Source organism: Ruditapes philippinarum, unplaced genomic scaffold, assembly GCF_026571515.1.
Source record: "Ruditapes philippinarum isolate M1 unplaced genomic scaffold, ASM2657151v2 ctg8558_1_1_1_1, whole genome shotgun sequence".
NCBI classification, from domain to species: domain Eukaryota; kingdom Metazoa; phylum Mollusca; class Bivalvia; order Venerida; family Veneridae; genus Ruditapes; species Ruditapes philippinarum.
The window spans coordinates 15,830-32,639 of NW_026862594.1; the positions used below are offsets into that span (position 1 = coordinate 15,830).

Genomic DNA, 16,810 nt, shown 5'->3' on the forward strand with positions numbered 1-16,810 from the left:
TCTGTACTAACTGCCATAATGCAACTGAAGAAAAGAATTGTTCAGATAAATGGCTAATAAGTTTGTTTTTTTAAACCTTAACAGGACACAATAAATAAAAAGATTCTGAGATATGAACATAAAAGCATCTGGGGGCATAATATGCCTTAGATTGTAATCATAGTTCCTATTATCAACATATTTTATTTTTTATCTACCATCAATATAGATAGTGATCTAGTGACCTATTCTTTTCTTATATGCGACATGTTCACCAGACCTGCAAATATTAATATTATCGTATTCATCATTCGCATATTATTGGGAGTCAGAAAGCATGAAACAATTTATTCTTAAATGTATCAACTATTGGTATATCCTATACAGGCGGATGCATAATTTTTGTGAAAGGAAAATGCTGGTTTAAGCAACTTTGTAAGTTAAGTATCTTGCAATTTTTAATTCTTTCATAATGTGTTTAATATGGACGCAGTCTACGCAGTCCAGCCTAGATAGCTGCATAAAGTAAAATGAACTTTAGAAATGCATGATGGAAAAAATAGCCGTAACTATACTAAAACCAGATATATATTCTTTGTAATAGTTATTTTAGTATTATAGTTTACAACAGTAGTCATGTAAAATACCTAAAATATTTACAACATCTGTTGATTATTAATCCGTATTGAACAACCTCAAGCTCATCTTAAAACCCAAGGCCTTCCCGCGACTATATTTGTACAAAATAGTGTACATTTGAGGCATATAAAGTATTAATACCTGCATTCAATAACAATTATAATGTATCCGTGGTGCGTGACTATAAATCTTTGATGCATAGATAAAGGGTTTAAACGTTTGAAAGCTTATACTTTCTCTTCATAATTTTACAGAGATAACTGGAATTTGGAAAATTTATTCAGAGGTAAGATGTTTTGAGATGCCTATACTTCAATACTTCAAGTTTATTATTCAGTTTCTAAAAATCATCTATTATATTTAAGTACACCTATACGTTTTTTTCTCATTTATGCTGGAACGGTTAAGAAAACTAAAATTAAGAAAATAAAGTACATATTCTAGGACAGGTACATAGGTAGGTCTATTAATTACATATGATTATAAGTTAATTGAATATGTATGAAATTATTCAATACATGCATTGATAAAGGGTTTAAACGTTTGAAAGCTTATACATTCTCTTCATAATTTTACAGAGATAACTGGAATTTGGAAAATTCATTCAGAGGTAAGATGTTTTGAGATGCCAATACTTCAATACTTCAAGTTTATTATTCAGTTTCTAAAAATTATCTATATTTAAGTACACCTATACATTTTTTTTCCATTTATGCTCGAACAGTTAAGAAAAGTAAAATTAAGAACATAAAGAACATATTCTAGGACAGCTAGGTGCATACATAGGTAGATCTATTTATTGCATATGATTATTAGTTAATTATACATGTTTATGAAAAGGGAAGAAACAGAAACAAATAAAAAACAACAAACAAAACAAAACACTTTAATAAAAAAACAACCACTACCAACAACAAAAACAAACAACAACAACAACGACAAAAAAGCAACAACCATAAACAGCACATACAGCAATTTAAACGTAATATTTACAAGTGATTATAAACATATCGGTATCTTAAATCAAAATACAGGTATATTTGTAATAAAAGGTGCACACATTTTGGTATGCATTCATACATTGTATTTTTATGATGCAAAAATGCAACTGAAATAACTCATGCTAGCTGATAAGTGGCATGGTCCTATATATAATATAAATGCTTTACAATGATATCATTCGTTACAAGGTGGACTAAGTGCCATGATTTGTTAAAATCAAAATAATATACTCGTATATCTTATTCCACCCTCCCCACCCGCTGACACGAAAAACGATCACGTGTATCCAACGTGATTAAGAAAACACATCAGTTCATAATCTTTAGCAAATTTTTTTAAAGAATTAACAATGGCTAAAATTGTATAAACTAGAATTAATTAAGAATGAAAGAGTATTAATATAATAATTATCATTTAATGCCTTTAGATGAATCAAAATATTTCAGTAAAATCAAACTTGAAAAAATGTACTAAGATTTTTTGAAAAGTAAAAAGATTCAAGATTCAAATAATATTTTACATGTTATGTGCGATTAATGGCTGATTTTTCAGTATTTACAACTATATTTCCACTGCATTACTAACGCAGTAAAGGCTATTCATGCATATTTTGACCACTTTATGGTAATTTACGTGGGTTGCAAGTGCCATTGATAATGTGTAAATTGCTTCCTTTTGGTTTCTTCACAATATTTTACATTCAAATACATTTTTAAAATGCAGGGGTGCTGCTTTACGTGTGTTGGTAAGGGGGATAACTCTTATATCATCATTTTTAAGTTGTATGCTCATTATACCGCTCTTGTCTTATTTCTTGTATGACTCAGCATTTTTACTATTTTACGCTAACATTACAATACTCAAAGCTATATAATAACGTATTCATACCATTACAAACTCAACACCGAACGCTGGACTGATAGTTCGAACCGTTTTGCTGAGCAGTGCAATTGTTCAATAAGTATTTTACAAGGTTGCCATGCAGTCGTTGGCACTATTTTGATTTCCATATGCAGCAGACGATGTAAAATACCTGGGTTCTATCACGGATTAAGGTCCGTACGTGGTTCTATGCTTTTCGTGGTTTTTATTCAAACATGGTAGAGCTGCCTGATCAAATTCTGAACTCATAACGAAATAAAACGAAATAGTGTTATACATGATAAGAATTTATGTTTATTGCATACACAATGACAGTAATAACCTAGTGTACACACATTTAAAACAAAAAAAATCCTCGTTTATACATATCATTGTTAATGTTAAATGCTTGTCAACGTATAAACTACAATCATTTATGGTAAAGTTCAGACTGGTGTGTCTATTTGTTCAAGTTTTAGACTCTCAGCCAAGAAAAAAAAAAAAATAATAATAATAAAAACAACATCATTAATTTTGCTTGAATTTCGATTATTTTTATAGTTATTTTTTAGCGTAATATTTTTAAATTTCAAGAATGGACCAGTTTCGAGATTCTTCAGAGGGTATTTATGTGAAAAGGAGGCAGTCTCGAGATCGTCGATGTGTTATAATTTGTGTGGTATCTGTTGGAATAGCCGCATTTGTAATAGGAATTTTGATTGGTCGGTTTGCTACATGCCCGGATGAAGAAACACCGGAAGAGAGATCGGGAGTTTTCCTCGAAGGGGTTACAGAAAAACTAATGAAAGATGCAGATCCAGAAGTCAGTGACATTCTCATTAAGGGCATGCGTGCTGAAAATATACGTGAAAATCTAAGGTAAAATACGTTAAATAATATTAGTTCGTAAAAGTGCAGAGGTACGAATTAATAACAACATCTTGTCTTTAAGCGAAATTTTCAGAGATCGAGATTTTTTCTCTCAAAAATAATACGTCACGTTAATGGAAGATATTTCTGTTAAAAGAAAAGAAAAATAACATGTGTTATATTTTTTTGATATTTTAGAATGTTAACAGAAAAACCTCACTTGGGAGGAACCGAAGAAAATCACGAACTTGGAAGAAAATTGAAGAAATTTTGGGAAGATAACGGTTTCGACCACGTGACTATGGCACCGTATGAAGTCCTATTGTCGTATCCGAACATGTCAAACCTTAACTTTGTCGAACTATTGGACGGAGAAAAAACAGTTTATAAATCAAACTTGACCGAACCAATTCTCACACCGGAAGAAGATAAACCGGATGTAGTTCCGCCATTTAATGCGTATTCTCCTGCAGGAGATGTAAAAGTATGTCAATTTTATATCTTCCATTGTAATACCAAAACTGTAATGCACCAGTTAATTGAAACGATAGCCCGTCCAAGCCCGAGGAAAAGCAAGGACTTTTCAATTTTTTAAAAGTCCCCTCCTGTAGTAACTGTCAGAAGGTAAAATCCCCGTTTAAAAGTCAACGCAAAACAAAGATAAATCGAAATGGTTGCTCTGTTCCCCAGCAATGCCTCGCACTTGACATACCTGTACTGGGGACAAGGTAACTGTGTAATTGGTGCATAAGACATAGACATTTTTATATACTTCAAAAATATTCCCCAAAAAACATTTACAGGTATAACATTACAATTAAAATAACGAAATACAAGTCACATATAGTTCATCTCTGCCTCAAATACTTCATTGCCTTATATACAAAATGCAGTTCATCTCAGATTTTATTATCTGTAGATGTATGTCACCAGTACAGTCTAGTTGGGTCATAAGCACATATTGACTATTGCGGTGACAACATTCTTAATTTACTTTCGATGAAAGTTTTAACTAATATCAATGAAGAAATGATTTCTTGGTTATCTTTAATATTGATACTGTCATTCCTGCTTTGGCTAAGATAAAGCGCGCGCGTCTGATAGTTAATTTCATTAAGACCTTATCAAAGTACTTGTAGAAAATGTATGCAAACTGCTTATCCGCCATGGTCTACGAGTGTCCGGATTATTCAGAATAATAACTACATTCATTGTATATAAAGTTGTAAATCAGAAACATTTATTTCGGACTTTTATTCAGGGTGATGTGGTGTATGTTAACTATGGACGGGTAGAAGACTTTCAGTTCTTGGAGAGAAACATGTCCATCAACGTCACTGGAAAAATTGTGCTGGCGAGATATGGGAAGATATTCCGCGGAAACAAGGTAAATAAAATTATAAACAAGTTTTATCTTTTAGGTAAAGGTAGGTTATTTAACATAGAAACATTTAACAGAAAATTATATTGTTAACATGCTCTTTCATATCAAGTATGACAAAATTCTTTTGAAACAGAAGACTTTGGAGGAAACACTTTCATCGAAGCATCTTTATTTTGCTTAGATTTTAGACAGATGGTCATGTATTTGATTAAACCTTGTGCGTATGTTTCACACACAACTCGGCCAACTTTGAAAAATTGATATTGATGAGGGTTTTTTTTGCAGGTCAGACATGCAGAGGAGCATGGTGCTATTGGAATTATTCTGTATTCAGACCCCGACGATATTACAGCAGGCGATATTGACAAAGTATATCCGGATGACTGGTGGCTTCCGCCGTCTGGTGCCCAGCGCGGTAGTATCTATATTGGTGTTGGTGACCCGCTCACACCTGGATATCCGGCCATTGGTAATTTGTAAAAGAAACAATGTATAAGTAAAAGATAAACAAACACTAAACATAAAATAAAATGAAATAAATGGTTTCAGCTTATTACTATTTGCAAAGGCTTTCTTAATATAAGCGTAAATGTCATTTTTTCGTAAAGCTAAGTATAATAAGAACATTCCCGATGTAGTTTTAATATAACTTGTATGACTTTGAAGGGTTTACAATACAACAAAAAACATAAATCATAATTTACAGACATTTATTTTTCAAGTTTCAGACGAGCGTGAAGCATCTTTTTTGTCATGATTTTAAGTAACAGCCATTAGATAATAACAAAAATCAGAATGCATATGCTTTAAGTAGTCTTTAGGTATTATCTGTGAATTTCAGCTACGGCATACAGACGAAAAGATCCGGAGGAATGGATGCCAGGCATCCCATGTCATCCTGTAGGATACGGTATAGCAGTTCAAATTATGAGGTACAATAGTTAAACTGAAAAGAAAAATCAAATATTCAAAAATAGTTGAAACAAGCTTGTCTGGTTTGCACTTCAGTGATATTTTGATGTTTTGTTCCCTTTATTTGTTAAGCAAACCGACATGATCAACATCAACATGGCTACATGTAAATATACAAGTCATGTAGATAAGTAACGTGGCATTACCATCTTATTGTTCAGTGCAATCATTCTGTATAATTAGGCTTTAATCTAATCTGTAAGTACATTTGAGCCGCGTCACGACAAAACCAACATAATAAGTTTGCGACCAGCATGGATCCAGACCAGCCTGCGCATCCGCGCAGTCTGATCAGGATCCATGTTGTTCGCTTACAGACCCTATAACAAGTAAAGAAACTAATAGCGAACAGCATGGATCCTGATCAGACTGCGCGGATGCGCAGGCTGGTCTGGATCCATGCTGGTCGCAAACCCATTATGTTGGTTTTGTCGTGACACGGCTCATTTATAGTCAAACGTAATGTTGTTTCAAATTGAACATCACAATGTTGATAATAAAAAAATGAGATACATGTAACAATTATTTTCTAAATGTAATAATCATTTCAGTGAGTTAGGCGGCAAAGTGGTCAAAGAACAATGGAAAGGAAAGATGAATACAACGTATAGATATGGAGGAACATTTAAAACGCCCAATTGGTGAGTATCATTTCAGATAAATTTATAAACTTTGTTAAAACTTATATTTTTGAACGTTTTGTGTGCATACTAGTTTGTATATGTGCAGAACATACATTTAGACCAAATTCCGGATAAAACTTGTTTTTTATGAAACTGAATATAACTCGCAATCACTTTTTCCAAATATGTCAATATGAATATTATCAAATATAACTTAAATCACTTACAGAGACAAGTTAAGTATCATTTAGATAATTAGTTTACTCACATGCACTCATTACAAGTTAAATGTAAAGTTAAATGTAGTTGATCTTTAGTGTACGCTGGGTTCAAGATTTCAATATTGTTGTTAATTAAGTTGTACAATTCCTTGGTAAAAATAAAATTACAAATTAATTAAAAAATATTAACCGTTGTTACAATAACATTATACATATGTTCAAGATGTCTTTGCTAAAATTTATAAATAACAACATGTGGTTGCAGGAAAGCTCGAATATTTGTATCCACAAAAGACAAGATGGTCACAACTTATAATACAATTGGTGTTATACGAGGCAGTATAGAGCCAGGTAATGTCCAACCAAATTGTTGAAAAATTATCCTAATAAATTAGAAGGTAACAAGCTTATATCCTACGTATTTTGAGATTATATTACGGAAAGTAAGTTCCGCGACGTCAAAGGCGTAAGTTTATATTTTGTTTATATTTATTAATTTAAGTTCGTTTGTGTTGGAAGCTATAAGCTTATTGAAACACCCTCTAATCCGCTCATGTAAGAGAGTAAAGTTCCTTGCTCACGGAAACAACGGGGGTTTGAATCCACGCGGCCAGCAATACCGACGCGTTAACAACTCGGTCACGCCGCCTTTGAATGATTTCTTAGCATTTTAATACTTTCTTAGATTTATCTTAAAGTAGTTACCAGTTACTTATGCAAACTATTTTCATCCATGTTACTTTTTCAGATCGTTATGTATTGGTTGGTAACCATAGAGATGCATGGGTATTTGGTGCCCTTGACCCTTCCAGCGGTACAGCTGTAATGATGGAGATGTCAAGGGTTATGGGTCAACTCGTTAAATCAGGTAAAGTATAAATCGAACAGGAATTAAACAGATAAACAGATGTCTTATCACAAAACATTCTCGCCTTGCTCTTTTTTGACACAAGTTTTGATACAAAGTAGGATAAAGGAAAACGTTTGGTCACCAGTATAGATCCAAGTCCGTGCAGTATGACCGCGCTCTATGTTTTATTGACTACTATACTAGAGTATTTAACTGTCTAATATTAAAATCTCCTAGTTTCACGATTAGTCCATTTCACCAATTTAATTCTTTAGGAGTTAATTGTTTTCCACACTTTATCTAATAGGGTATATGAGTCATAGAGTGAAGTCGCATATTTTCCGCCAAACATTAATTTTGGCGATTCTTGTTTAATGTCATTTGTCGTGCCTCTACGTGTCACATTGAAGGTTCCATGATGACCACCGTAAGAACACATCTCCAGATTTTTTTTAATACAAAATTTAGCTATTTTCACGTCTTAATGTTGAATGCTGCTTAAGTCGGTGCTGGGGTGACGGTGATGGGGGCGTGGACGGAAGCTTGCATTTTCCACTACAGGCCCTATCGAACACTTTTTACAATTTTACCGTTTTGAACGTTCTTTAAGGGGAGTAAAATTTACCGCTTGCTGGGCAGCTGGTCAGTTTATAGCAGAAATAGCTTATGAAGATATTTTAATCTTGCAACATAAGCATATAACTTTCTTCAAGAAAACATCCGTACAAAAAGTTGATAAAATAAAAATAAGATAAATAGATAACAAAAAAATGACAAATTTAAATGACAAATCATTGATATCACGCCACATTGTTGAAACATAACATGGATTTTTGGACAATATTCAGGAAAATGGCGACCTCGGCGAAGTATACTATTTTGTAGTTGGGGAGCAGAAGAATACGGTCTGGTCGGCTCTATTGAATGGGTTGAGGTAAGTAATACTAGTACTTCTAAGTTTGTAATGAATTACCTTCACAGTTATCCTTTTTTGATAGGGTTTTTCACAAATTGACTGGACTATTTATGGTTGAGGCATAATAATTGAAGGTACCGTTTATCGTAAGTGGCGGCTAAATGGGTTAAAATTACTGGTGTCTTTGCATTTCTTAGCTCTAACATTGCTTGTAACACCCGAGGTAAGACAAAATCATCTGTTCTGTTTCGGCGCCGTATATGACGTATACTGTTAGTGTGCCGTAAAACCAAACAAACCGATAAGTTTTCATACAAGGTGTACACTATGACATTTGACATTTGAATACTATAAAGTATTTTCTTGTTTACTGCCCGAGGTGACAGTTCTCGCAGATGCCTTTTGATGGACTAGTCATTTAAGATTACAAATGTGCAATTTTTACTAATCTATTTTGCCATTAAAGTTAATTGACAACATTATAGAGTCTTGTCAAAATTATGTAGCCAGAATGCCAACCGTTCTAACTATATACCAGTTACATGTATATTTCTTTCAGCCTCACAACAGAGTTTTGTTTGGCAGCTGAGGTGTACCCAATTATATGAAGGTTGACCGTTAGATAAAAAGTTTGCTTCTTCTTTATATTTCAGCATTATACAAAAACTCTTGGTGCCAGAGCCATTGCTTACTTAAATGTTGATATAGCAGTTGAAGGTACTATAATTATCAGTGTTCACAACAGTATTTATATCTTATTTACTGTTATATTTGTACTTGTATGTTATTTGAATGTTTCCTTATTTTATAAATTTCATCTTCATCATCAAATTGTTTCCAATTGAATCTTTTCCTTTTCTCATACCTGATTAAGTTGTTTTGGTTTATTTCCTGTTTAAACGTAAGAAAACTAGTTGCAATAAGTTTTACGGATGTTAAGTATTCATTTGTCACCTGATTCCTTTCAGGTAATTTCTCACTACGTGCACTTGGCACTCCACTTATATTTAAGTCCCTCTATGAAGCAACAAAGAAAGTACCAAACCCTAACCCTACAGAGGTGAACTTAGGTCGGACAACAATTTACGATACATGGATGTCTACCTTTCCTTGGACAAAATACAACAGACCAATGTATGCACAGTTTCCTTTTTATTTTATTTTATTCTTTGATATTATTCACTCATTCTATAAATCTGGTTCGTCTTTTATAGATATGATGTTTTTCTTTGTTACTCTATTTTAAGCAAATATGATAGTATTATACCAACAAATTTGAAAATGTGAAAAAATTTGGTAATGTGAAAATAACTGGACAGAGATATGAATAATAAAGGAAAGGGAAATGACTGTTGTTGCTAGTTAAGTAAGGATGAATGTGTGAACTTATTGGTAAGGTAGAGGAAATGAATGCATTATTGGTAATGTAGGGGAAATGGATGAAATTATTGGTAAGGTATGCGAGATGGATGGAGTTATTGGTAAGGAAGAAGAAATGAAAGAAGTTATTAGTAAGGGAGAGGAAGTAAATGAAGTTGTTGGTAAGGTATGAGAAATGGATGAAGTTATTGGTAAGGTAGGAGAAATGGATGAAGTTATTGGTAAGGTAGGAGAAATGGATGGAGTTATTGGTAAAAAAAGCAAATGAATGTAAAGGTAACGATAACAAAGCCCAGAAAACTAGTGACATTAACTCTATGTCTGTACATTATTACACTACTATAATAAGAGCATATATTTGTGTAAACAAGATCTTTCTTTTTTATGTTGTCAGGATAACTTTGCCGGGATCTGGAAGTGATTATGCACCATTTAGAGATCGCATTGGTATACCGAATGTTGACATAAGATTCACATGGGACAAGGTTAGTTATTTGAAATATATCATAGTTGTACATAAAATGACGAAGTTTATGAAGGCGTCTCTGTCAGGGTGTTGACTAAAAGAAAACACCCCGCGCATCAAAAAAATGCATGTGTGTTGGCATAAACATTTTAAATGTTTATACAATTTACATTTATGTGATTCAGTATTATAATTAGTGAATTGAACTGAAATCTAAAAACATTTTGTTACTCTCCCCAACGATCAATTAAGGTCAGCTGTTAACTTTGCTCATCATTAATTTACAAGTGTTATCAATCGGAGATATTTTCTAATTTGGTATATTTTCATGATTCCAAAGATTATTATATTTACAGAGAAACCTGAAGTTATCGGCATATCCAATGTACCATTCCGTATATGAAACGTTTTACCTAGTGGACAAAATTATGGACATAGGATTCAAGGTATATTTCATTTTGTGTTTAGAAATTACGATAACAAACCAGTTAATACATGATTTCTTTTTACTTTTATTTATAAATTGTTTGTAAATGTCTTTATGTACATTATGACCGGTAGATACAAACAGTTCATATGATAAACGAATTAGAACACATTATAAATGTACTTGATCAACCAATAAGCAAAAACACATCAAATGAATTAATTATTTAGTTAAAAAGCACATTATGCTTCCGAAACGAAAAACTTAATATTTGCTTCTTATATATAGAAGACAAACATAAGTTTTATAGCATTAAGAAAATTGTTATAGAGTATGTTAGATGGTAATCACCTGTAGAAAATAGCGCTGAAAATGAAATAATTTGTCGTACAACTACCAAATGTAAAAATGTTAACAGTAGTATTTTGACAAAAATGTTTACAGTAGTATTTTGACAAAAATGTTAACAGTAGTATTTTGACAAAAATGTTAACAGTAGTATTTTGACAAAAATGTTAACAGTAGTATTTTGACTTCCATTTATAATCACTACAACTGTACTAATAACAAAAAAGCATCAGAAGACAAAGATGGTTCAGGTACTGTAATTGGACAATGAATGAAATTTTAGATACTATAATTTAATATAAAACTGAAACTAAAAATAATTATGTTTATTAGAGATATAATGATAAAAACATTTCTGATGCGTTAGGGACCTTTATACATTTATTACATGTACTAACTTTAATTGTATAACCTTTGAAACATCTTCCAGCACCATAAAGCACTTGGTCAGATCTGGGTGGAGATGGCGAGAGACCTCGCAGATAGTCTGATACTACCTTTTAACGTTTCTGATTATTCAGACGCTTTACGTGATCTTAGTGATAACTTACTGGATCACTTTGGGCCATTGATGACGGAGAATAATGTGAACACAAGTAATAATATGTTAAGATGATTATATTTTAATCAATAAAACTAAAATTAGATTTTTAAGTAATTAAGTACATGTCATTGAATTAATGAAATATGTTTGTAACTTTTGCCTTTAATATTGTACTGTTTATGTTTATTTTTTTAATAACTTATGCTGCTTAACAGAGTGTCGTTGCCAGTTAAATTTTAGTTAAATTTTGACAAGTAGGAGGTATCTTAAAAGTTAAAGAGAAATTCGACAAAAGTTAAAGAAATTTTGACGTAATGATTTTTATGAAAAAGACTTAAGATTTCCTTATAAATTAAGGCAAAATTGTATAATTTTAACGAAAAACTTTGAGTTAAGGTGAAATTTTCACTTAAGATTCTTTATGAATACGGCCCAATTCTTATTTTCAAGTAATATTGCTTACAAGGAAGCATTAGATAATAAGCAGAATAATAAAACAAGTGCAGAGCATTGTCTTACAATACCTTTGTTAAATGGAGGCTTGTTTCTTTCTTATAGATGACCTCAAACAGGCTGTTTTTAACTTCACTGAAGCTGTTCATGAATTTGAGAAAATTGTAAAAGATTCTAACCTGAATGAGTACGTAATCATTTTATACTTATCTCTTTAAACAATAGCTGAATGGTTTTGTTTTCCAAATGAAAGGAACATTTTTTTAAGAATAATAAGAGCATACTCGCGCCATGAAAAGAGTATTTTGTCGGGTTTCGAGTCACACTAACAACAAAGGGTTACTTGGCGACATCAAGCTTTAGTGGTGAAGGAGGTCGTGCCTATCTTTGTATCTATTTTCTGAAATGAAATACCTTTCTACTGTAAGTTCTTGCATGAACCTTGGGGGATTAGAATCCACATCGGGTACGGGAAAACTGACTATAAGTATCGTAATCACTTGTCTACGGAGGCCAGTGAAAGGGGTTACTAATTCAATTTAATCGTAATAATTAACTTTCAGTTGGATCATTTTCTCAATTTATTACCAGTTTGAAAGCATGACATGAAGTCAGTGTCACATTGTGACATAAATGTACAAGTTATTGCGAGTTAAATCAGGTAAAACTAGTGTCGTTTTCGCGCCCACGCATGTCGTATCGTGTGCTCTCACATCCCCATATCTCACATCCTCATATTTTCAAAGTTCTATTGAGATTTTCAACCATTCTACAATCCCTTGAGCGAGCATCTTATGCTGAAATATGAAGTTCATATAAGCACAAGTTGCTCATTGTCGAGTCAAATTTTATTTGTCAAAGCTACGCATTATGTACACATGGATACAATCAATGTTCTATACTTGTACGACGAGCCGCTAGTTTACATATTTTCATGCAATGAAGAGGCTCCACCAATTCGAGTTTGAAAATACAATTTTGTTTTGGATAGATTTTAGTTTACCCCCTCAACATGTTTGGACCGAAAGTGATTAGCACTTGCCGCCAGAAAATAGTCCGGCTCTAAACTAGTTCTATAATGCAGGGAAAACCCATTACACAATTAAGCATGTTAAGAGTTAATACCTGATCGTTGGTGGTGACTTGAAAATTAAACTTGTTGCATGTGACATGTGTTATCATAAAACTAGACTTTGGACAAAAGGTATAATATTAATAAATGTTCATAAATGTTATGCAACACTATTTTCAGTCCATTTGTGGTGCGGCGAATCAATGATCAGTTAATGGACATAGATAGAGCTTTTATTGACCCGTTTGGACTTCCTGGGCGGAAGTATAAAAGGTATTGTTGATATTTTAACAAACATGGACAACAATAAGCCATTTCACAACAACAAAAAAGATCCGATGTATATATGTTATTTATAGTGTTTTAAATTTCACGAACAATTGCCACGAAATAGCATTTCTCTATCACTGCTACTAGTACGTATCCCAAAATAAAATAAGCAGGAGTTGTGACAACAAAGAATAGCTGACTTTACTTTAAATTGTCCGATTGCTTTGAGATCTATATGAAAAACATCATATTTATTCGTACCTTTATACTACATGCTTAAGTCGTCCGTAAACGATAAATCCACGTTGCCGAATTGCTATTTTTACATAGACTATATGCTTAGTATTTCACTGATATTTCTTTCCAATCATTTGCATCGTACTTTCTAGCTACATGTGTTACATAGCAAGTTTCACAAACGTTTAAAATTGTAATTTCTATAGCGTGTATTTTATGTTTAATTTTCATCCTTCAGAAATATTATATTTACTGAAAGCAGTATCGACAGTTATGCAGGAAGTAGTTTCCCGGGACTCTCAGATGCCTTGACGCTCATAGAGCAGAAAAAAGATGTAGAGAAGCAGTGGGAAATAGCAAAGAAACATTACTCTGTGGTTTTATATTCTATACAAGGCGCTGCAACAATTTTAAAAGATGTTTCCAATTTCATGTACGATTATTAAACACGAATTGTAATGTTTTATACTTGGAGGCAACATTTTAACTATAAACTGAACAAGAAGACATATATTTTATACAGAAAGGTTGCCTTCATAGTTTAATGATAAGACGACATGTTATAAGTATTTGACTTAACCCTTATCCTGCTGAAACGGACAGTTATTAGCTTTTGTCGACAGTGGAGAGCCAGGCTAGTCTGTACTTCCGGACAATCTGACCAGGTTCTATCCTGTTAGTAGCCTTGATAATGAAATCTGTTTAACTTTGAATGTACTGTTTCAAAATTTAAAGCCAGGAAAATCTGTAACACAAATGCAGCATGTTAAGGGTAAAGATATGAACAGATTTAAGAAATTGACGTTTAGTTATTTTTGTATACTACTTCTGTCTAAATGATATTAATATCATTATATTTGTAACCGATGTAATAATGATGCACAATGCATATGTCATATGGATGTATTTAATAACAAAATGTTAAAGAATATTTTATCAAATGTATAGATGAGAATAAATTTATATGCAATACATATAGTCTTTTTCAATTCTAGCCATGGTTGATAAGAAAGAATGTAAAAAAACGAAAATAGATTAAATTATGTAATTAAAAAAAACGATGCATATTCATATTTTTAACAATAGGTGCAATGTGTGCACATTTGATGTAGATAAACAGGGAATCTGTGTAACATTTGTATACATGCTCTATATTATAACGTATAACTTCATTGCCCTGTTAAACTATTGATTAAATAAGAGTTCATTTATGAATGCTCCATTTTGTGCAAATTATTCATTTTATACAAAATGTATTTTAGTTCGATTATGTTGGAAGTTATAAGCTTATTGAAACACTCTCGAATCAGTTCCTGTAACCAACCAGTACTAAGCAGTGAATGTAAAGTTCCTTGCTCAAGGAAACAACGGCTTTACCTTGATAGGGTTTAAACCCACGCAGTCAGCAATACTTAGATTACTAGGACGACGCGTTAACCACTCTCTCGGTCTAAAGTTATTAAACCACTAAATATACTGTCGAAAAATTGAATATACTCTTTAACCATATTTAAAGGAAATGAAGAGATTTGGTATTAATTTTGTTTCTCTCATGATAACAGAACATATTGTATCTTGCATTCACAAATAACACATTCACATCTAAAAAAAGTTTTTGAAATACATTGTCTGTTTTTAAAATGAAAAAAAAATTGCATTTACTTCAAAAACTGTGTGTTCTATATCTTTTGAAACCATTTCCGACTTAGTCTTGAAGAAATAGACCACCGCATTGCTTAATTCAAGTGAATTTAAACCATTACTTCCACATAAAATCCCTGAATGATTTTTTTGTAATGAACCCAATGCCTAGAAAAGCTAACAAAATCTAATGCTTTTAGTCTAAAAAGTGCCGTCGCGTCGATTTCAAGAATGGTATTTGTTATTGTCAGTTTTCTTCAATGATTTTCCAAGGATTGCATGCAGAAAAGTTTCTTATTCGTATTAATTTGTGGCGGCATGGCTGATTGGTTAAGGTAGAACACGACACTTTGCGAACTTTCGAGTAGCGTCTTGAAAAAAAGCATGCAAAAAATTGGCCATATTTCTGATTTCCGTTGTATTTTATTCCAATAGTTTCAGCCAGTTTTTGTACAAACGACATCAAAGTTGACCATGAAAGTCCGTTTTTGAACATAACGTCGTTGCGTATCCTTGGCAACTGTTACTGGTATCACAACGCCATAGGCGGACAAAATACCTTAAATTCTACAGCATCCGACGGAAATTTATTTTTCCTTTCAGCTGATATAAAATTTATCGTTTTACGCCGGAAAATGTTTGAAAAATGGAAAGAAAATTTCAATTTTGTGTAAAAATTTGACGTTCAGTTTAGCCGCAATTTTCTGCTTTAAAGCGGCTTATTAAAAAATTCCTGAAATAAATTTTTGATTTTTCTCTTTTAACATCCATTAAAATATATACTCAGTCTTAATGACTAAAAAATAGGGGGACACCCTATTTTTTTGGTAATCAAGTAATCTATGGATCGATATCCATGCGGGTTCAAAACCCCGTCAGGGGCAAGCCGTTGTTTAATTTGAGCTTATTGTTCAGAACTAGTTGGTTCCAGGAACGGACCGGATTCGAAAGTGTGTCTATAAGCTTATAGTTTCCTACACAATCGAACTAGAATAAATTCTGTATAAACCAAATGTTTCTCCTAAATGATCCATATTAGAAAATGCTATATCTGCATGATGCTACTCAAATTAGATGTATCACTTCAAGAATTGGTAAATTCCCCGATACCGCCGAAATTATACTTTGAAACGTAAGTAAGATGGTTCCGGATAAATCTAGCGCCTTAAAATACCGGTATGGCATTGATTCAGATGCAGATTGCGGAATTAAACAAAGTCAGTGCGAGTCTGCAACATTTTCACATTTGTATCACCGAACTGTCTCTATCGGAGAACACCAAGCAGTTTGTTGTTCTCTGATCACAGTTTAAATTCGCAAGGTAATATATCAACCATGAAAGAAATAACGCAATTGCCATACAAAAATCATTGAAATACTCAAGTGTTGACATTAAATATGTCCACCATAATCATATTTCGCAGGAGAAGCACTTCAACACAAAGCGGTGAGAAACTCATAAACAAACTCTCGAATCCGTGTTCCTGGAATCAACTAGTACAAGGGAACATTGGCTAGTCCCTAATGCTCTTTGGACCCACGTGTTCACCACTCAGCCACGCTGCCATCAATTTTATCATTGTTGAAGGCTCGGTTTGATTGAGCTTGTTCATAGACGTGAGTACGTGTTCGATCTCGCACAGCTATCATCGGCT

The 16,810-nt window shown here is 32.8% G+C and overlaps 1 protein-coding gene across 8 annotated transcripts; it reads left to right on the plus strand.

Moving 5' to 3' along the window:
* Nucleotides 1-295: 295 nt before the first annotated feature.
* On the plus strand, nt 296-14,510 carry LOC132719517 (N-acetylated-alpha-linked acidic dipeptidase 2-like). 8 transcript variants are annotated; one of them, XM_060703292.1, is made up of 20 exons: nt 302-414; nt 873-904; nt 1,197-1,228; nt 3,076-3,360; nt 3,550-3,835; nt 4,613-4,738; nt 5,021-5,204; nt 5,577-5,667; nt 6,259-6,348; nt 6,817-6,902; nt 7,300-7,419; nt 8,250-8,335; nt 8,971-9,034; nt 9,286-9,451; nt 10,092-10,182; nt 10,520-10,609; nt 11,369-11,534; nt 12,041-12,122; nt 13,188-13,280; nt 13,753-14,510. In XM_060703292.1, exons 4-20 carry the CDS (start codon nt 3,077-3,079, stop codon nt 13,958-13,960), a joined length of 2,313 nt encoding a protein of 770 aa, XP_060559275.1. In that variant the 5' UTR covers nt 302-414; nt 873-904; nt 1,197-1,228; nt 3,076; the 3' UTR covers nt 13,961-14,510. The 8 variants fall into 8 exon arrangements, with proteins under 8 accessions (XP_060559274.1, XP_060559270.1, XP_060559275.1 ...); XM_060703293.1 differs by having other exon boundaries at nt 308-414; nt 873-889; nt 1,194-1,228; XM_060703291.1 differs by lacking the exon at nt 1,197-1,228 and having other exon boundaries at nt 296-414.
* The last annotated feature ends 2,300 nt before the right edge of the window (nt 14,511-16,810 follow it).

Excerpts from the sequence above, each read along its gene's own strand:
- LOC132719517 (XM_060703291.1), top strand. The coding sequence starts at position 3,077 with ATGGACCAGTTTCGAGATTCTTCAGAGGGTATTTATGTGAAAAGGAGG. Across the intron at positions 6,903-7,299 it reads ACGAGGCAGTATAGAGCCAG|ATCGTTATGTATTGGTTGGT; the intron begins GTAATGTCCAAC and ends TTACTTTTTCAG. Across the intron at positions 7,420-8,249 it reads GGGTCAACTCGTTAAATCAG|GAAAATGGCGACCTCGGCGA; the intron begins GTAAAGTATAAA and ends GACAATATTCAG.